General features: G+C 42.3%; 1 protein-coding gene across 1 annotated transcript in view; it reads right to left on the bottom strand.

The window, feature by feature from the left end:
* USH2A (usherin) overlaps positions 1-21,596 on the bottom strand; it is a 1,098,211-nt gene that overhangs the window by 998,383 nt on the left and 78,232 nt on the right. The window contains exons 6-8 of the mRNA XM_075339131.1: positions 14,238-14,422; positions 10,139-10,360; positions 5,851-5,944 (exon numbers count right to left, since the gene is read on the bottom strand). Coding sequence (XP_075195246.1) covers positions 5,851-5,944; positions 10,139-10,360; positions 14,238-14,422 — 501 coding nt within the window. The remainder of the gene's footprint in view (positions 1-5,850; positions 5,945-10,138; positions 10,361-14,237; positions 14,423-21,596) is intronic.

The following is a 21,596-nucleotide window of genomic DNA, read 5'->3' as shown; positions in this document are numbered from 1 at the left end:
TTGTTTAGCAGGCTGTGAGACTTGGCAAATGCTACATGTTTTTTTAATTGGCTTTTGTTTAGTGCTGGCTTCTGGGCACTGATTCAACCATGGAGGCCATTTCCAGACAGAATCCTATAAACTGTTCGAGTTGACACAGGGACTTGAGGTGACCAGGCCTGTTGGAGCTCTGCTGCAGTGGAAGAGGGGCTGGCTTTGGATTTTCTAACCAACAAACGTTCTTCCTGAGCAGTTGTCTTGCGGGGTCTGCCAGACCTGGGCTTGTCAAAAACATCTCCAGTCTCTTCAAATCTTTCTTTAATTCTTTGCACTTGGCGCTGAGATACATTAAAGGTGCCAGCCACCTCTGCAGTGGATCTGGCCTTTAGCCTCTTGATTATCAAGGCTTTGGTCGCAGGGTGGATTTTTGGCAACTTTTCAGAGGTCAAGTTGAAGTTCAAGTGAAGGTCTGAGGTGCTGGGTTTCGTTTTATACACACCCACTAATTAACCGATCCTTTAGTGAGCATAGGTGAGGATGTAAACTAGGATTGGGTGCATTATATTACAAGGCGACAAAACTTTTGTCTTGCCAGAATCTGACCTTTCTGTGTTCATTAAATGATCAATATTTCAGCTTTGCAGCAACTTTATTTTCATAACCTAATCCAAATTTGGGATGGTTTCAGCTTTCAAAAGAGTAATTTATAAAACCAATGGACGAATTTAAAGTCAAGTTATAAGCTTTTATTTGCATAACATGCATAAGCGAAAGAACGTCTGTCAGGGAGTGTAGCAACCTGAGCTCCTAGATCCTGCTCACCAGTCTGCAGGAATGAACTCCTGCAGTGCTGAAGACCAGTGAACCTGAATCAGCCAATGCCCGGCTCTGGCTGAACAACTCTGAAGCATCAGGTTGCCTGTCAGACTCTGTAGTATGAACAGAGTCAAACACTGCCGTGCCACCAAGTGCGTGCAGAACCGAACATCGCATGACACTCCACTGGGCAAACGTAGCAGCTGCAAACTTGCTATTTGTGTAGTGCAGCCATTCTGTGCCATCATACGTTTGCACCTTGGCTGTCATGTTAGTGGTTACTACATCAGTATCAACTTATGTTTGTACCTTTTTTTATGTTACTGATTTTAGGAATATGGAGTTTGATTGCGCACTGATCAAACAGAAAAAAAAACAACATACTTTGTTGGAAAATATCTCTGCATTTAGAGCATTCGAGTCCAAATGGCAGTACATGGAGACTGTATTGTCCTGTATTGGGTAGCTATACTGACACTGTGAAATGTTGTATATGTATGATTTCACCACTCACAATGTCCCAGGGATGCAGAGAGGGACAGCTCAGCCAGCCAAAAAAAATCAGATGCATGCTGGGCTGTCAGCATTGTTAGTTACTGGCTCACAATGTTCAGACAATTGCCAGTTGTAGTTTTGCTCGGTGGTGTGTGTACCTGGTGCTTAAAGTTCTGCTATTCTGATCTTTCTTGAGTTACCTCGGACTTTACCTTTTGACTATTTGTTTGTATTGCTCCTTTGCCTTTGACATATTCTGGCCTTTGCTGTCTTTCCCGGACTTTGCCCTTTGACCATTGTTTTGCCTTACCCTTCTGCCTTTGACGTACTCTCCTGTTAATTGACCTCCGGACTCCTTGACTCTCTCAGTGTCACAGTAGCAAATTTATGCACATGACTGTGTCCTTATTCTCTATGGTGAATTAAATAGCTAATGGCATAGATTGATATGCAGCTTACAGCCTGAACCAAGTTTTAGATTTTCCTAATGTATGAGTGTCTCTCCCAGTAATACAGGTTAAATGTCAGCTCTGTTGCTGTCTTCATTAACTCATATATCAACACAGCTTCTATCCTGCACTAATTTGCTCTTATCTACATTCTGTTTTCTCTGCCCAACATGAGACTATAGTTGCAACCTCACCATCTTACTGATATCTCTAACACTTATAAAAGAGGTGTTGGACCACAGAACCAGAAGCAGAAACGTTTATGGATTTGTATCTTTTTGGCAGATCACACAGCTGTCACACAGATATTCTGCATATTCAAAATGGTATGACATTTTAATGAAAGCTTGTAACTTGCCTTACTTTGTAATAAGGAAACAAATAGACAGTAAACAAAAGAATCTATGCAAACGTGTATGTAGCCTTTAAAGAAAACCTGTCAGGTCCAACATGCACCGAGAACCACGAGCAGTCCTGTGTACCGTACATATTGCTGTTCCCTACCTAACTGTCCCTATTTACACTAGCATAGATAAAGAGATCTTTAGAAAAAGTATTTCTAATGATCTTTTATCATATGCTAATGAGTGAGGGGACTAGTCATCTGGGCGTTAATTCCCCTGGCTAGTCGGTTCCATTAGCCTGTTATTACGTCCCTGTGGGTGTACTAATATGCTAGTAAATGCGCAGCGTCAGAGGATGATCTCACTCATCTCTCCGCTGCCATCGCTGCCCAAATTTGGATTTCGGCTGAGTGCACATGACCCCAGAGTTTGGCTCATGCGCACTACTTCATTTTGAAGCCAGGACGCGTAGTGACCGAAACTCCGGGGTCATGCGCACTAAGCCGAAATCCAGTATTGGGTTGCGATGGCGGCGGATAGGTGAGACCATTCTCTGACACTGCGCATTCATTACAATGTAGCACGCCCACAGGGGTGTACTAACATGCTAATGGAGCCGACTAGCCAGGGAAGCAACGCCCATGGGACTAGTCCCCTGCGCTCATTAGCATACGATGAAAGATCTTTAGAAATACTTTTTCTAAAGATCTCTTTATTTATGCTAATGTATACAGGGACGGTTAGGCAAGGATTAGCAGTATACACCCAGAAGTGCTCATGGTTGGACCTGACAGGTTCACTCTTTAAAGAGAAACCTGTCATCTAATTCATGCTTTCCAAACCAAGGGCAGCATGAATCAGATCCTGGCTACATGACTGCAGCCAGTTCAATGTTTTTCAGGGAAAATACATTTTAAAGATTTAGCCGAGGGCCATAGACAAAGATGAGAGTCACACATCTCTACCCCTGCCTGGCTCTTCCTAGCACTGTTTTGTGTTATAGAAAGGTCTTTCGCTATGGCAGAGACCTGTCAATCACCTCTTGCAGTGCTAGAAGAAGCCACCTGAGGGTGGTGCCGGACTAGTCTAGTCTATGACTATCATTCCCAACCATATCAGTAGGCTTTAGGTTCCTACAATTAGCTTTTTGTGAATTTCTGATTATTATTATTTATTATTAAAGCGCCATTTATTCCATGGCGCTTTAAAAGTGAAAAGGGTATACATAACAAACAAGTGCAATATTCATAAACATTATAAAAACAGACTGGTATAGGAGGAGAGATGTTACGGTTGCTGTGGCACTGGAGACTATGTTCGGATTTCTTGCTACTGCACATGTGCAAGCACTGGAGACTATGTTCGGATTTCTTGCTACTGCAAATGTGCAAGCGCTGGAGACTAAGTCTTATCTTGGAGCCATTGCACATGTGCGGGTGACATCATCGCTGACACGAGGTCACATGTCTCTGACACCTTCTAAGCTGATTGGCCGCTGGTCATGTGCTTGTGACACGTGGTCACATGTCTCTGACACCTTCTATGCCGATTGGTCGCTGGTCATGTGCTTGTGACACTTTGCTCGGTGATAGGCCAGCGTGACGTCATTGCTGTCGTTCTGGCAGCGGATTGGCTCTGGTGTCCTCCATCTTGGATGAGGCACAGAGTCTATATAAGACCCTGACGCACGCCGCCTGGCGCTCAGTCCTCTTGGTTCATGCATGAGAGTAGACACTCTGTGCACGTCCCTCTAGGCATCTCTCTGTCTATGCTAGGTGAGCGCTACCGGCAGGGTAGCGTTCTTATACCTTACAGCTTCGGCTGCGGTCCGTATCCTTACATCTTAGTGGAGCGGACATAGGCAGGTGCCTGAGGCACATGGTCCGGCTGGGCCTTGTGATTCTACTCGTAGGTGGACGTTGCCGCTAGGGTAACGTTCCTTATACTGCGTCTGGCAGTTGTTCGTATCCTCGCACACTAGGGGAGCGAACATAGGTAGGAGCTTTGTGCGGCTTATGCTGCTGTCCGTCTCTTTTGCACCACTAATGGAGCGGACCTAGGCAGGTGCCATATCTAGTGGTTCGTGTCCTCGCACACTAGTGGAGCGAACGCAGGTAGGAGCTTTGTGCGGCTTACGCTGCTGTCCGTCTCCTGGCACCGCTAGAGGAACGGACCTAGGTAGGTGCCATTTCACACTCACTGCTTTTGTCTCTGTGACCATTAACAGAGACCATACCACACACCCTCCAAGCAAGGGAGGAATTGCTTTATTTCCTAATTATATTCTTCTGTAAGTTTAACGGAGGTATTGCACTCTGCACTTGTGCTATTACTATTTACAGTGGCACACTTATATACCCCTTATCCTCTGCCATAGTCTGCAGCAGAGTCTTTGCACGGTGGACCCTGACTGTCTGATATTCCTTTGGGTTTTATTATCAGACAGCCCCCCGTAACAAGCGAGCACCTTGCCCGCAAGGGCTCACAGTCTAAAGGGAATGGGTGAGGATACAGTAGGTGAGGACAGAGCTGGTGTACTGGACTGAGGGTTATTGTATGTTGTAGGCTTGTCGGAAGAAATTGGTCTTCAGGTTCCTCTTGAAGTTGAAGCTTTCTACATTTGGCGCGAGTCTCATATGCTGGGATAGAATGTTCCAGAGTTGGGGGGGAGGCGCGGGAGAAATCTTGTATGCAATTGTGGGAAGAGGAGATGAGGGGAGTAGAGAAGGAAATCTTGTGATGATCTGCGTATAAGTAGGTACCGGGAGACTAATGTTCTGATATTCCAGATGTCAGGCTGCCAGCAGGGGGAGCTGGAGTCCTGCAGGGAAAGACACTACACGGAGCTGAATGAGCAAGGAGGGGAACTTTCAGTGTGTGCTAATGCAGTGTCTGACAGCATCAGCTGGACAGCTGAAGCTGTGGGACATGCGGGGGATGGTCAGACGGGTCCAGGTCATACACAGTACGGACAGCAGGAAGACCGGAGGAACTAGCAGAGGAGGAGTCGAGATCAGGCCGAGGTCAGTATCAGAGGAAACAACCGAATGGGGAGGGGGGAACAACCAGGGCTATTGTGGGAAGGAAGGAGGTGGGACAGAAGAATAGCAGAACGACTAGGGGACAGAACACAGACAGAGGCTTAGGACACAGAGAGGGAACGGATCAGGGTCACACTTACAGGGACCAGCACTCACAGGCAAAGCAGCGCTGAGCTTATAGCCGGCACTGGTTCACCGGACATGACAGTATTTACAGCATCCAAGCTCCGGATGTGAGACTCGGGAGAAGGTTCCACCCCCTAGCCATGTGGATGTGGAAGGGGAAACCGTGACACCATAATTACCACTTTTGCACCTATTATTTTTAGGTTTCTTGTGTTTTTGTTTTATTGATATACCGTATTTAGATGTGGATTACATGCATTGTTGATGCATTTCCAAATGGGAAACACTAAAAATGCATGTTCGTTTTTTTGGTACGAAGCCGGCACTGATTGGATGCAGGACTCACGTGATGTCATGTGAGCCCCAGGAGCGCGAACCTTCATTGTAACATTCTGTTGAAAGTTTTACTGAATAATAGTCATTGAAGAGGGGAAAAAACTCAAGTATGACATGATGGAACAAGAATAAGTCATTAGAATACCAAATTGTGGTTTTAAAGTGAAAATGCAGTTAATATAAATAAGTGGAATAAATGGAAAGATCTGCAGTTCTCTCCTAATTATAAAAATTGTTACAAAACACAGGAATTAAAAATCTTACGTTATCTCCCTCGGTGAAGCTCTTGGTGTCACATAGGCACTTGTAAGGTGAAACACTCGTATCACAAGAATTAGCATGCCCGTGGCAATTACATCTGCAATAGAGAATGAACTAGTTATCTGTAGTCAGTAGTGACATTTCCCCGACAATGACGGTGTAATCAAGCAACTTTTATGGAGCCTCTAATGTGTTGAGAGTACAGGATAAGTAAAACATCCATTATAAGGAAATATAATTAAACAGGCTGCAAAATGCTTTTCTCGTTTACTGAACGGTTGATGTTCTGTAATCCACGTCCTTCGGTCAATAATAAAATAATTTGCAAATTGTTATTTTCAACTTCGCTGCAGTTTCCTGGGGAAATGATGCACACATCACACAGTTTATTGCTCCTCTGCAAAGACGCAGCCGGTAAAGATGAGCGAATCGATTTGATCCTAATTAAATTCAAGTCACAGATTTAAGAATTTGGCAAATTCAACTAATTTGTGATTCGCGTCATGCGAATCGCCTAAAATAACCACTGCCATGTTACATAATGCAGAAGATTACATAAACTAGAAGAGCATAACATCACCTAAAGAGTGGCAGCGATGACTTCCTTATAATGCATTGCCACTATCATATCACATGGTATAGCACAGCCAATTAGAAGGGTTTATCATTGCCTGTATAAAAGCCTAGGCAGGGAATGCAGCAGCCATTTAGGATGAAACTGAATTGTATAAAAACATCACGGCTTAAGGCCGCTTTACATGCAGCGACAAGCGATGTCGTTGGGGTCACGGAATTTGTGACACACATCTGGCCTCGTTAGCGATGTCGTTGCGTGTGAAACCAACGTGCAATCTGAAAAGGTCAAATCAAAATCCCTCATCACTGACATGCTCCCCTATTCCCAATTATCATTGCTGCTGCAGGTACGATGTAGTTCGTCGCTCCTGCGGCAGCACACATCGCTATGTGTGACACCGCAGGAACGAGGAACCTCACCTTACCTGCGTTCCGCCGGCAATGAGGAAGGAAGGAGGTGGGCGAGATGTTCGTCCATCTCATCTCCATCCCTCCGCTTCTATTGGGCGGCCGCTTAGTGACGTCGCTGTGACGCCGAACGAACCGCCCCCTTAGAAAGGAGGCGGTTCACCGGTCACAGCGACGTCGCTATGCAGGTAAGTATGTGTGATGAGTTCAAGCGATTTTGTGCACCACGGGCAGCGATTTGCCCGTGACGCACAAACGATGGGGGCGGGTACGCACGCAAGCGATATCGTAAGCTAGATCGCAGCGTATAACGCGGCCTTTAGTCACACAAATAGGAATTTAGACGCATTAGTGTGTGGGGAAAATAGAATAATGACCTACAGAGTGGCAGCGATGACTTCATTGCTTCTAACTCTACCTCTGGACTGGCCTGTTCAGTGGACCACGTGCACTCCTGCTGAAGTCTTGGGACAACTTTATACTAGGTGAGCTGAAAACACTTTTTTTCTTATATCATATCACATGGTATAGCACAGCCAATCAGAAGAGTTAATTACTGCCTGTGTAAAAGCCTAGGCAGGGAATACAGCAGCCATTTAGGATGAATCTGGATACTTAAAGAACATCACAGCCTAGTCATACAAACAGGAAATGAAATAGTAAAACACTGAAGAAACTGTATGGATAGTGTGCGACAGTACATGAGGGAAGAAGATTAGTGTGTGCAGAAAATAGAATAATACAGTTAAGTGATACCGGAGGGTCAGAATGTCATATTTGTCTTTTTCAGAACTATTGGAGGTTTTGGAGTACTTTGGATTTGCTGCAAACCAATTTGCTGCAGTTCAAATTTCCTGCAAACAATCATCGATCCGGCAAATTTAAAAGATTTGGTTATCTTCAGTAAGGACTCTGTCACACGTTCGTGCCTCCGGTACGTGTTTGACAGTTTTTTCACGTACCGGAGACACGTACACACGTGGACCAAGGTCTTCCTAATGTATTGGACACACGTAAGTATTTTTGAACGGAACGTGTGTCCGTTCCGTACTTACGTGTGTCCGTCAGTTTCTTACGCCGACATGTCCGTTTTGCTCCGGCATCACGGGTGTCACACGGCCCACACCCATACCACACGGATGGAGTGTGGATGCGGTCCTGTGTGACACGCGCCGGAGAAACACGTGTCATTATTTTAAAATTAAAAAAACACATACTCACCTCCATAAGCCCTGCAGAATCTTCTGCTGTAAACAGTTGCTGCCGTCCGACGCTCATTATGAGCGTGTTAAGGAGGTGGGCGTGATGTCACGGGCACTAATCTCCGCCCCTCCGCTCGGCCGGAAGCAGCATCAGCGGGGAGTGGGCGGGGCTGGAGACGAAGATCAGTACCCTGGACAGCAGCAAGGACCACGTGAGTATGTAAATTACCGGTTCTCTGTGTGTTATCATGGATAGGACACGGAGAACACACGTGGACCGCACGTACTGGAGACATGTACTTACCTTACGCAACACGCAAGGAAAATACGTGTCTCGCGGCACGTGCGTGATTTTATTGTGAGTGTGGCAGAGGCCTAACTAGAATTTTCTTCATGTGGGAAAAAAAAGATTCAGGCCACTTATTTCATACCGTTTAAGGGTACATCCACAACTAAAACCTAATTTTAGCGGGCATGGGTTACATCATGTAACTTACATGTGTATTTGACATGAATTTCACTGAATATTTCCTACAGATTTTTCCCAATGTAAGACAATTTAGCATTTATTTTGCCTAATTTTTTACAGTAGCATGTGGAAAAGATTTGATGAATGGCACTATAATATATTACTGATTTTCAGCCAGGAAAATCCAGGCAGAAAAACTGCAGCATAACTGCCCTGTATGAACATAACTGTATATAAATCACATTAGGTTCAACACTAGTTTTAGAAAGCCTTATCCAATGAGTTCCCAATAATGGTGGCTGTTTGCGGCAAAGTTTATGACATTAAGAAACAAACTTCCATTTACAGTTGCCAAAATTTCTAAATTTGCCATTGAAGGAAGGCAAGGAACCCGGGCTGTACAGGCGTTGCGCTCCTTCACCAAGGCAACTCCATGTACTGGTGTGACTTCGGGTGGGGTACTGGTTTCTCTTGGTTTCACTTACTGGTTTCTACAGGCTAATGTCCGTACACCGCTGCCGGTGCTTGTCATTGACAAAATAGCAACACACAAAACACTAGAGCTCACTTGGCAACCAAACTTGTTCAGTTTACTCTCCTCACTATTATTATGACAGACATGGTCTCACTCCTCATGGTTCTGAATCTATTGTTTCTGGGATACTCTTTCTTGACCTTTACCCCGCTATTTTGGACCTTGTCCTCAAGCTGCCGGGTCTATGTCTCTGTTCCCTCCTCTTCCTCCCACTTTGTCCGCTTCTGCACATGACTCTCTAAGCCCGCTGTGGTGAGCTGTGGGCTCCGGACATCTTGAGGTTAACTTTGGGTTCCCTGATGACTGACCCTGATACCATGGCCATGTCTTCTCTTACTCCAACCCTATCCAGAACTGGCACCCCACGAGGGTCGCATTACTGACCAACCCACATTCCACCTGTTACTCCTCCTCTACCTCGAATTAACCCTGTCCTGTCAGGTATTTAATCTACTGCTGCTCCAGGTCGTGCCTGTTGGAAAACGGCCTCAGCTCTGCTACATCGGGAACCTACACTCCTCTAGCAGCATTTACATGTTAACACACACTTATAACAATCAACACCATATATAATATGTTTTAGTATAAAACATCTTTCGCGGTATAAGTAGACAACATATAACATAAAACAGTGTAGGGGCATGACCACCTCTACATCAAGACTCTCCCAATTTTGTCATGTCGTCTCTAGGCAAAGAACAACATGGTGTCATCTAAAGCCTAGTCCCCTGTCCCACTGAGTATTGCCCTTCAGCTTCAGGACTCTCCAGTGCCTATGGTCATAATTAGGCCTCAAAATGTCATGCCATCGAGGGGCAATGTGTGGCAATGACTAGGCCTCTCCTTGGCAATCGCCTGAATCATTCTCCAGGGCTCTGGTGCGGACTAGGGCTTATAAAGTCATGACATACTGAGCCTCATGAGAAGTCATGATGTGCATCTCCTGCTATGTCATGACATTGTGAGGTCTAGTCAAACTATTCCCAATGCATAAGCCAAACATATCCATAAGGTCCCGGACATGTGCTAAATATGTATGTTTTTCATACTACTCATATATATTGCTGGTAACAAGTAGATGGAAAGATAATATGCCCTTACCTTCCACTGATGGAAATTTCACGAATTCCATAATACCAATACCTGGAACTCATATTAGTCTCCAGGGTGTGATATTGATCAGATAATTGAATCCTTATGAGAGACGCTTTCACAAACTCCTGAAGTTCCTGGTTATTATAAAAATCATTGTAACCTGGCCGATGATTCGGTTCTGGAGTCAGAAGGCTGAGGGTCACATTTCCATTAGAATAAGGTGTGTCACTAGGAACATAAATTTCAATAAGATATAAAATATCATATAAAAAAACAAACAATCTAATAAAAAAACGATTGCAATTCTAAAAATGTGCATAAAATTTAATATATTAATTAAATTTATGCACATTTTCCAAGTCTTTAATGCAGTATTCTCAAGTAGTCTCTTCAGCAGCTCAGAGCTATGCAATCTACTTACTTCCTGATGTCTGGCAGGGCGGGGTCTCCTACTTCAGTGACAGTTCTGGTGATAGCAGACCTGTAGTATTAGGGGAACTTTGCACACAACGACATCGCAAGCCGATGCTAGCGATGCCGAACGCGATAGTACCCGCCCCCATCGCACATGCGATATTGTGTGATAGCTGCCGTAGCAAACATTATCGCTACGACAGCTTCACACGCACTTGCCTGCCCTGCGACATTGCTCTGGCCGGCGACCCGCCTCCTTCCTAAGGGGGCGGGTCGTGTGGCATCATAGCGACGTCACACAGCAGGCGGCCATTAGAAGCGAAGGGGCGGAGATGAGCGGGACGTAAACATCCCGCCCACCTCCTTCCTTCCGCATAGCCGGCGGGACGCAGATAGGAGATGTTCCTTGCTCCTGCGGCTTCACACACAGCGATGTATGCTGCCGCAGGAACGAGGAACAACATCGTAACATCGGTCATCCCGAAATTATGGAAATGACCGACGCTACACAGATCGCCAATTTACGACGCTTTTGCGATAGTAAATTGGAGCATCTAGGCTTTATACGTTGCGACATCATTACTGGCGCCGGATGTGCTTCACTTTCGATTTGACCCTGACGATATCGCAGGTGCGATGTCGCAACGTGCAAAGTACCCCTTTGTAGCACAGGTTCTGCTGTAACACATTCAGGTATTAGTGTTTTTTTATGAGTCTACACTGCTACCATATTACTATATTTACACATAGGGATAAACAGGAGATTTGAACAAGCACACACCTCCAAACAAAAAGAACCATGATTAGAAGATCTGCTATGAAAGTTGTTTGCTGGTTATTTTTCAAGAGTTATAACAGCAGCTTGAGAGAGGTGGCTGGGATTTTATTTGGCCAGTGTCTGGGCATGCATTAGTGGCCAAACTCCATGAAAACCAGCTGTACACTATGTAAGATAAAAGCTCTCATAGCAGTTGAATGGCAGCAGATAAAGCAAACCAATTACAAACTGGTTTATTTTCATGCCTTATAACTGATCAAAGCATTTCAATAACATGAGAGTATCCCTTTCACTGGTGTGAAAAAATTTGGTCCCATTCTGGTCCTGAAAAGTTGGACGAGTGGAATCCGTAAGGGTAACCTTTCATCATGCGAGTGTAATGCAAGTGTGCTAGTTTTTTCTCTGCTTGCACACATATGACACTCGTGTGGTGTCAACTTTTTTTAATGCACACATCTCCAAGGAACCAGAAAATGGAAGCAGACAAGTACAAAGAAAGGAGGTTTGAAGTACAGATTTGGGGAATGTCATGGGAACACCATGGACTACGTTGGAGCTGCAGTGCTTTTTTTAGCAAATAAATTGGTGAACAAGAGACAGTCTCTTGTCTTTATTTCTCTTTTTATGTCTTTCAGGTTTCCTTTAGTGGACTATGTCAGAATCCCCGGACTACTTCTGACCTGCATGGCTTTTTTTCTGGGGGTTTTTTTGGTGTTTTCTTTTAATACATTACTGAACCAGGTAAAGAGTCAGGCAGTATTTTTTTAATTACATTTTTTAATTGTGTGTTTATTTCTCTTTATATTTACTGGGTTAGTAGTGGGGATGTCTGATAGACGCCTCTCCATTACTAATCCCTGTGCTTGATGACAGTTGACAATACACAGCTGACGTCAACCCTCAAAACCATTACCCTGATTGCCACCGCACCAGGGCATCGGGAAGAGCCAAGGTGAAGCAACAGAACTGGAGAATCTAAAGGATGCACCACTTCTAGCGTGGCTGCTGCCTGCTATTTTTAGGCTGGGAATAGTCCAATAACCATGGACCTTCCCAGTATGATTATACCAGCCCCCAGCTGTCTTCTCTACCTTGGCTGGCTATTAAAAATAGGGGAGACACCATATTGTTTATTTTATTATTTATTTATTGTCTTATGTTAAGCAGGGTTAAAAATACCCTTTAGTGCCATATGAAAGGGACTGAAAGGTCTCAGTGTATAATATGCAGGGGGGTTGGGAAACTATATAGCTCAAGGATATCTATCTAGTCTATCTATGTGATATCTTTCTGTCATCTATTTATCTATAGCTTTGTCTATTTTTTTTTCCTTGGAGATCTGTGCTTAAAAGTCGGACACCACACGTATAGGCATCTACTGTCAGATTTTTTCTCACAACCATTGACTTATATGGGCGAGTTGCGTCTGATATATGTTGTCAATTGCAGCATGCAGACATTTTTTTCCTCAATCAGATTAGAGCTGAGGAAAAACTTGCAGATCTGACCCATTGATTAACATTGGTCAAAGTGTAATGTGATGTTTTCTCTCATTGCACTTCTTCGTATTATACGCCAGTTTGAGCTTACCCTAAAGGAAGGTAATGTCTATTGTTGGCACTGATCATGATTTCTGTAAAAATATATTTTTCGACAGGAACGCTAATCCGCCAATGTAGTAAAACAGAAAATAAATTGTGCAGAATTAAAGCGGAATTGGCTGCTTTTGGCTAGTCACAGCGCCACACTTATCCACAGGTTGTGTGTGGTATTGCATCTGAACTCTATAAATGTGAATAGGGCTAGGCTGCTATAAAATACACAAACTGTGGCAAGGAGTACTGTTGTTTTTGGAAGAATGTATTCTTGTTCTTTAATATTGGAAAATCCATCTTCCAGAAAAAAAAAGGAAATTTCTTTAAAGGGAACCTGTCACCAGATTTGGTGACTATAAGCTGTGGCCACCACCACTGGGCTCTTATATACAGTATTCTAACATGCTGTATATAAGAGCCCAGCTACTGCGTAGAACATAAAAATCACTTTATAATACTCACCCAAGGGGCCATGCGGTGCAGACTGGTTGGATCGGTGTCTCTGTTGTCCGGTATCGGCGCCTCCTCTTTCGGCCATCTTTGTCCTCCTTCTTCTGAAGCCTGGGTGCATGACGCATCCTACGTCATCCACACAGGCCGACATTGAAGTCCTGCGCAGGCGCATTTTGATCTACCCTGATTAAAGTATTGTAGAGCACATGCGCGGGACCTTAATGCTGGCTAGTGTGGATGACGTAAGACGCGTTATGTACCCAGGCTTCAGAAGAAGGAGGACAAAGATGGCCGAAAGAGGAGGCGCTGGAGAACGGAGACACCCATTTGACCAGTCTGCACCGCACCGACCATTTAGGTGAGTATTATAAAGTGATTTTTAGGTTATATATAGCGGCCTGGGCTCTTATATACAGCATGCTAGAATGCTGTATATAAGAACCCACTTGTGGTGGCCGCAGCTAATAGTCACCAAATCTGGTGCCAGGTTCCCTTTAATCCGCCATTTATTTATATCTACCTATAAAAAATTTCTACAGGATTTTCTTGAATTTTCTGCAGCTACCCTATTCATCTGCATGTAACATGATAAAATCTAAAAGCTGCCAACAGAACAACTCCATTTAGACGAATGGAACCGACTTTCATTTGCAGAAACATCTGGCACACGTGAATCCACCCTAAAACGCTGAAGGCTTCCAGTTTTGTATTTTTTTTCTCATTTCTTTGACAAGCTTTCCTAAATCATGTCAAAAGGCTATACTGTACATGGTACAGAAAGAGTTTATTTTTTTAAAAAGTAAAAAAAAAATTGCCCAAAAGTAAAATTGTAAAATTTGTAAAACAAATATACAATTTTTTGTACCTGGAAAACTGAAGACAATTGATGGAATTTGCGTTATCTAAAGTGCCATTATTTTTCATTCCAAATTTTCGACAATCACTTCCAAAATACTGCCAATCTTCCCAGAAGGAATTCCTTTTTTTTTTCCTCTGAATTTTTAAAGATTTTGGCATTGGGCTGTAAAACTGAATAGTAATGTAAAATATCTGAAAAATGAAGAAAACAATATAAAAAGTCATTTAAAATAAATTTAAAACTTTTTTGTCATAAAGTTTTCCAAAACATTTTTGTATTTCCTGAAATGGACACATATCTCTAGTACCTGGTAAGAATTAACATTAGGTCAAGTGCTTTTTTTTTGGAAATTGTTGTTAAGGAGAATAGGAAGTGTGAGAGAATACAAACCATTTTATTCTTATAGAAACCATATTGTCTTATAACTGAATGATGTGATAGGGCTCAGATTACACTGATGGATGGGGAAGTTTCACATTTCTTTACACACCCCTGCGGCTCTTATTGGTGCATAATTCTGATGAGTTATTTCTTTGTTTGGGATACTATATAAACTGGTCACATGATGTAATAAAGCAGAAACTTTCAGTACTCCACAAAGCATGTGTGCTGATATGATTTCCCGAGCGCTTGTAAAACCAATGTTACTAATTTTGAGTTCCAATGGCATAGGAGTGTATTTCAATCACAGAAGAGGACAGGCAAAGTGAGGTTGTTGAATGTATGATTAGAGTTGAGTGAGTACCTAACTTTTCATACTAACTATACTCATAGCGAGTACTTTCTAATACTCACGTATTTGTTCCGAATAGCGTGTACAATGTAAGTCAAAGGGGAAAAACTTGCAAAGTAATGAGTAACCCAAATGCCGTACTATTCTTGAGAGTAGGGAATAGTGCAGAATTCCGGTTACTCATTACATTGCAAGTATTCCCCATTGACTTGCATTGCACATGCTATTCAGAGTGAATATGCGAGTATTAGACTGTACTCTTTATGAGTTTAGCGAGTACAGATAGTTAGGTACTCGCTTAACTCTTTGTATGATCAATAGAGCAATAAGAAGAGAAAATGGTCATTACAAATCTAAACAAAATATATATTTACATGTATGTGATATACTATATCTACAAGGAGACATGTATACTCATAAACTACTGACCACCCCTCCATCTGCATGACAAGTGTCTACGGAATAGCTGTAACAAGTGGACAACATGCCCAAGGGTCCAGCCACCCGGTCAACTAGCATTGAGGATACTGGACCACCCCAGGCACAAAAGTGGCAAAACTGTGCTGAGGCAAAGAAATGGCATGTAGGTCCCCGCCCCCAAAATTCGACACTTTCTAAGGATGTTCAATGTTCCTGAAACTACTCTTGGTTGGACATGTTCTGTTCTGATTTTATCCTTTGTACAATACCATGTTTCAAAAAAAGGTTGTTCCCATTTCATATTTTTAGTAGAAAAGATATTTTTTCTATACATAACATAAAGGAGATATCAATATTCAGATATTAATTCATAGCAAATAATAGCTATAGATGATTAAAGATGAGCAAATCAAATTTGACAATATTTGGTGAAATAATTTGTTATTTGATTTGCGTAATTTGCCAAAAAAAGTCCTCTCTGTTTTACACAAAGCTGAAGATTGTATCAGACAAAGAAGGCTCATGTATCCTAAAGTTCAGTCATGTGGGATTCCCCTTAATGCGTTCCGGCTATCACAGCACATAATATAGCACAGCCAATCAGGAGGGACTATCAATGCAGGCCTGCTTTGGCTTTTCTGTTACATTCCCTGCTTTGGCTTTTATATAGGTTCTATATAAAAGCCAATATAGGGAATGTAGCAGCTACTTTTTGGGTGAATTTGGATAGTCCCAGCTTAGCAAGAGTGATAAGGAGAAAAAGATTTAAAACATCTAATAAACATTACACAATATCTGTGTGGTAGGACATCAGTGAAGAATAACTACCATCCATTTACAAATAGCCATATAGCTTGAAGTCACTTTGTAATTAGATGGACCTCATACAGATGTCCTATTTTTGCAAAAAAGTGCTATCCGTGGTTTTCTATTAGGTCATTCCCATGTCTATCCAAAATTGTGGGTAAACAACTTTGTTTCAAGTAGGTGATGCTCGTTCAAACTCACCTATGGCAAGGAACAGATATGGGCAAAAAGAAAATCACACTTGAAACCAGAATAAAAGGGAGAAGTTGACTCAATCATTCGATTATGTGTCTGTGTGTGCCAAGTCTGAGGACTTAAGAACCAAGTTTTTGACAAATATCAACAATCTAAAGGTTACAAGTCAATCTCCAGAGATCTTAATGTTCCTTTGTCCATGGTATGCAACATAATTAAGTTTACAACCCATAGCACTGTAGCCTGGACATGGACAGTAGAAAAAAATGATGAAAGGTTGGTGGATAAACAGCCCCAATCAAGTTCCAAATAAATTCAAGCAGTCCTGCAGGCTCAGGGGGCATCAATTTCAGCACAAACTATCTGTTGAAATTTGAATTAAATGAAACAATATGGGGGAGACCTAGGAGGACCCCACTGCTGACACAGAGGCATAAAAAAGCAATACTACAGTTTGCCAAAATGTAGATAAGTAAGTCAAAATCCAGACAAATGAGACCAAGATGGAGTTTTGTTTTTTTAAAACTCATCACTCTACTGTTTACTGAAAACAGAGTGAGGCCTACAAATAAAAGAACACAGGACCCACAGTCACATATGGTGGAAGTTCAAAGATGTTTTGGGGTTGTTTTGCTGCCTCTGCAATTGATGTCCTGACTGTGTACAAAACATTATGAAATCTGAAGATTACCAAAGGATTTTGGGTGGCAATGTAGTGTCCAGTGTCAGAAAGCTTAGTTTGCGTCATAAATCATGAGTCTTCCAGCGGGACAATGACCCCAAACATTCTTCAAGAAACTTCCAGAAATGGATGGAAACAAAGCGCTGGAGAGTTCTGAAGTGGCAGCAATGAGTCCGGATGTAAATCCCATTGACACCCGTGAAGAGATCTTATAATTGCTGTTAGGAAAAAAAAACGCCTTCAAATAGGAGAGACCTGGAGCAGATTATAAAGAAGAGTCCAACATTCCAGGTGAAAGGAAGAAGAAGCTTGTGGATGGTTATAGGAATTGATTGATTGCAGGTATTTATTCTAAAGGGTAAAGGGTGCAACCAAATATTAAGTTGAGGGTGCCAACAATTTTGTCCTGCTAAATTTTGGAATTTTTTGTGAAATTATCCAATTGGCCAATAAACACAAAAGAAATAAATGTGCATAATAAAATGTGTAATACCAATAATTTTCTAGGAGAAACACTTAATTTTTTGGAACAATTTTAAAGGGGGAAACACTTTTGCCAATGAGTAAATGGAAACAATGGACATCTGAATGAGCCCCTGGCTATGTTTGCATTAAAAGAACTTGAAAGGTGTGCAATACAGTCCTTGGAAACCTCAGAGTTTTAAACCTATCTTGTCGGTATTTGTGATCCGTGGTAAATCAAATTTGGGGAAACAATAAGTCATAGCTGGTGAATTCAAATTTCCAAAGACTCACTCATTTCTAATCTCATTCACTTATATGTTTATTGATATTAAATACAGATGAACAAATCCTCTTAAGGTGAATTAAATTTGCTTATAAGTTTACAAAAAAAATGTGGATTTGACAGAATGCAGTTTTTTTAGAGTTGTTTTGTTAAATTGAGCAAATTGCCGAATTTGAATTTTGGCAGATTTGCTCAGAATTAATATTAAATCAATGTTTAATCTTTGAGAATTTATTATATTATTGCGAATTAGTCAAATTGGTCAAATTACACAAAATAAAAAAATAATGTTTAGGGATCTAATTGAAAACTAAATTCTGCGATCAGAGCAGATGTTCCAAATACATTTCAAAGTTTGCTTTTGTTGCCATTGCTGACTACATAAGGCAAAACAGCAAAGATTATTATCACAGTGGGTGATCAGCCATTTATATGGCTTGAACATAACCCAAGATTTATGGCAGATTTAATTCCCCATGTAATTGGAAATTCCACCAAAAAAATGTAACTTTGTTTTCTTTAAATTCTTCGCAGGAATCAATGTTCTTCTCTAAATTCATATAAAAGTAAAAGAATAAAACATGATGAAGAAGTCATAAAAAAAAATCAATAAATAAATAAATATAGTTGATTTTCAAAAACGTAAATCTCTCCTATTTGCTGAAAAATCTCAAACTTGAAATATGAGTTTTGCCATCTCTACAGATTATCAAATATTTAAGAATTCTGTTTTTTATTGATCTTCCAAAATGAAAATCACTTGAGCATCTTGAACCTGGTGATCTAAGGCTATCTGCCCACGTAGCGTATTTTCATGCAGTTACGCTGCGTTCTGCACCACAGCGTAACTGCATACGTCCTGCGTCCCCAGCAAAATCTATGAAGATTGTGCCTAATCCATGCCCACGTGGTGTATTAGAAACCAGCGCTTCGGCTGCTGCCGAAGCGCTGTGTTCTAAGAATTGACATGTCACTTCCTTCGTGCGCTCTGCATGCAGCCCCCGCTCTGTCTATGGGAGGGGCTGCATCCAAAGCGCATGAAATCGGCTTTTCAGTATGCAGTGTTTCTGCAGTGATTTGAAGCACATGTGTGCTGTTCAAATCGCTGCAGACATTTCTGCAGGGACAGAACGCAACGTGTGCACATAACCTAATGCTACCATCTCTAGGGTCGTGGAATATTTGGTGATGTAGTAGTAAAGAATGATCATCTGTCTCAGACACCTGCTGGAGATACCTATCAGATGAAGGTACTTACCTGCAGACCTGGTTGGCATGTCCTGTCATCAGCGCGCTTTTGGATGGATGTCTTTGAATTATATAATGAGCTTTCATTCACCAAAATCTGGCCCTCCTGTCATTGTGTGAGCTCTCTGTGGCCGGGTTCAAGAGAAACTTACTCAGATACTTCCTGGTAGTGGCTCGCAGGTTGATCCGCAGGTACTGGAAACAAACAAATGTACCCTCTAGAGCCGAAATTGTGGCTGAACTCAATGATACAGTCAGAATGGAGGAACTAATAGGACAGGCTTCTGGTAGTTCTGAGAAGGTCCTCAACATTTGGACCCCCTGGATCCTGCTGAGAGACTCCCCGGATACTCTCATAGGCTAAATAAATAACTTCCCGGAACCCAACATTACTTCTGTTATTGATTTACCTGTTTACGTTGTGTGGCCAGACCCACGCGAAGGGGAAACCGTTCCCTCTCCCCCTTCCCTATTCCCTTTTTTGGCTCATTTTTTTTCCCTTTCTTACCCTTGCCTATTCTCCTACCTTCATTGGATACTTTAGAGATCAACTCCCCAACTCTTACTTTCTTTTCCCTTTCCCAGGTCTCAGTTATCCCTGCGAGCATGCGAGGATTAACGAATGAAAGATGACTCTATCACTGTGGTTAAGTTTGATACAATAAGTGATTTTGCCATGATTAGCCTTGTGCACTCTCAGTTGTAATATGTCTAATTCCGTTGGCTTAAACAATAAACTTTGATTTTCAACATAATCAGGAAAAAGGTTCTTGAAAAATAATTTATTGAAAAAAAATAAATAAAAGAATACAAAGACAAAAAAGTGAAATTTCGGCTCTTATTCAAACATATGTCATACTAACTTTGGAGCAAGAGTAGATTGCCAAATCTTGCAGCTACCATAATTCTAACTGTTTGTCAGACTAGCCCTGAATCTTGAGCCTGACCTTTACTGGAAATATATTTCCAATGAAACAGTGCATTTGAGTGGCATGATTTGAAGAGTTGAGCAAAATAATATAGGACTCGAGTCCAGAGACCACATTGGTAATCTTTGACCACTTCACCAGAGCCATTGAAACTTCCCCCTATCTGCTGTCATCCTTGGCACCCCCCTTGAGTAATAGTCCTGGCATGACAAGATGACAATGTTCTTGACTTACTTTTACTAATTAGAAGAGAAATTGTGAATGCCTGTAGGTAGTAGGCAATAAGCAGGGCTCTGGTCCAGTGGCTACACAGTACCAATGTGTCTGATGGACCAGGATCCAGTGATTATATTGTTCAACTCTAATGAATATAATTACTCAGTTCCTGTCATGGGGTGTAAGTGGATAACAGGAGACTGGGGCTCGTAGCCTGACCCTGAGGCTAGGTGGCCCTAGCTGTTGCTAAACCCAGAGATAGCACTAATGATGAAGATGTCTGGGCCACCTTCCTTGCCCTGCTCCTGGTCAGCCCTGATCTAATATCCCCTCTCCCCCATACCAAGGGACGATCAGGACAACAGTGATTGAACCCACAGATAAAGATAAGCAGAGAAACCAAAAATGCTATCCCACAGCTTGCACACATGGAGGTATGACAATACGTGATAAGGAGGGAACAATGAGCAGGGTGGAAATAACCAGACGATGTAAGGATTTCCACAACACACCAAGCAGCATGCAATAAATCACCAGCAACACAAAAACAACAGCACATCGACTGGCTTAGCAAAAACTAGAGTCAGCATGGGAAGACAGGCTCCACCATTTTAAAAAGGCGGGACATAACCGTGATAGGTCTCCCACAACATGTGATCTGAGAGATAATCAGCAAGCTAGTAGAGACTAACTCCTGCAAGCACGATCACTAATGAGCACACAGCTGGCCAATGCCCGAACCTGTCTGTGTAACTCAAAAGCACCAGAGAAGGCATAGTGTAGAGTATAAGATTCTGCAGTATGAACAGCGTCAGATGACACTCGGCGAGTTGAGAGCCAAACACGATGTGACAGCCCCATACACATCATGGGAAGACTTTCTAGCAATTTGTCCTCCATCTCACTTTCATATTTGGCTGACCTTGTCATCACCAATGTAAGACTGCTTCGGGAAATATGACCTAAAGATTCCCTATAGTAAACAGCAGATTTCTGTATAAAGCATAAAGGGGTTGTCCAATACTACAAACCCTTCTCATCCCACATTTTTTCCCTAATTAAAATAAAAAGGCTTATACTGACATCCGGTGGGGTTGCCGTTCCAGCAATGTCATCGCTCGTGTTCCTTGGGCCCACGTGAGGTTGTGATGTAGCGCAAGTCCCGCACTCTTGGGTGGTGTAAACTTACATAAAACTCCATCCACACAGATATCTCACTCCTCCTTTTACTTCATCCTAGTCCGTTCCATACACTGACAAGCAAAAGGGTAACAATGCTGACTTACAACTATTTAACATATGATTAGTTATGTAGAGTCTTGTTATGTCACTGGATTGTTATTGTCACAGGTAATCAGGGTAAAAGAAGGTGGACCCCTAAGCTAAC

This window comes from Anomaloglossus baeobatrachus, chromosome 3 (assembly GCF_048569485.1).
Source record: "Anomaloglossus baeobatrachus isolate aAnoBae1 chromosome 3, aAnoBae1.hap1, whole genome shotgun sequence".
NCBI classification, from domain to species: domain Eukaryota; kingdom Metazoa; phylum Chordata; class Amphibia; order Anura; family Aromobatidae; genus Anomaloglossus; species Anomaloglossus baeobatrachus.
The sequence above is the reverse complement of the archived record's forward strand: the minus strand, read 5'-3'. Positions and strand labels throughout refer to the sequence as shown.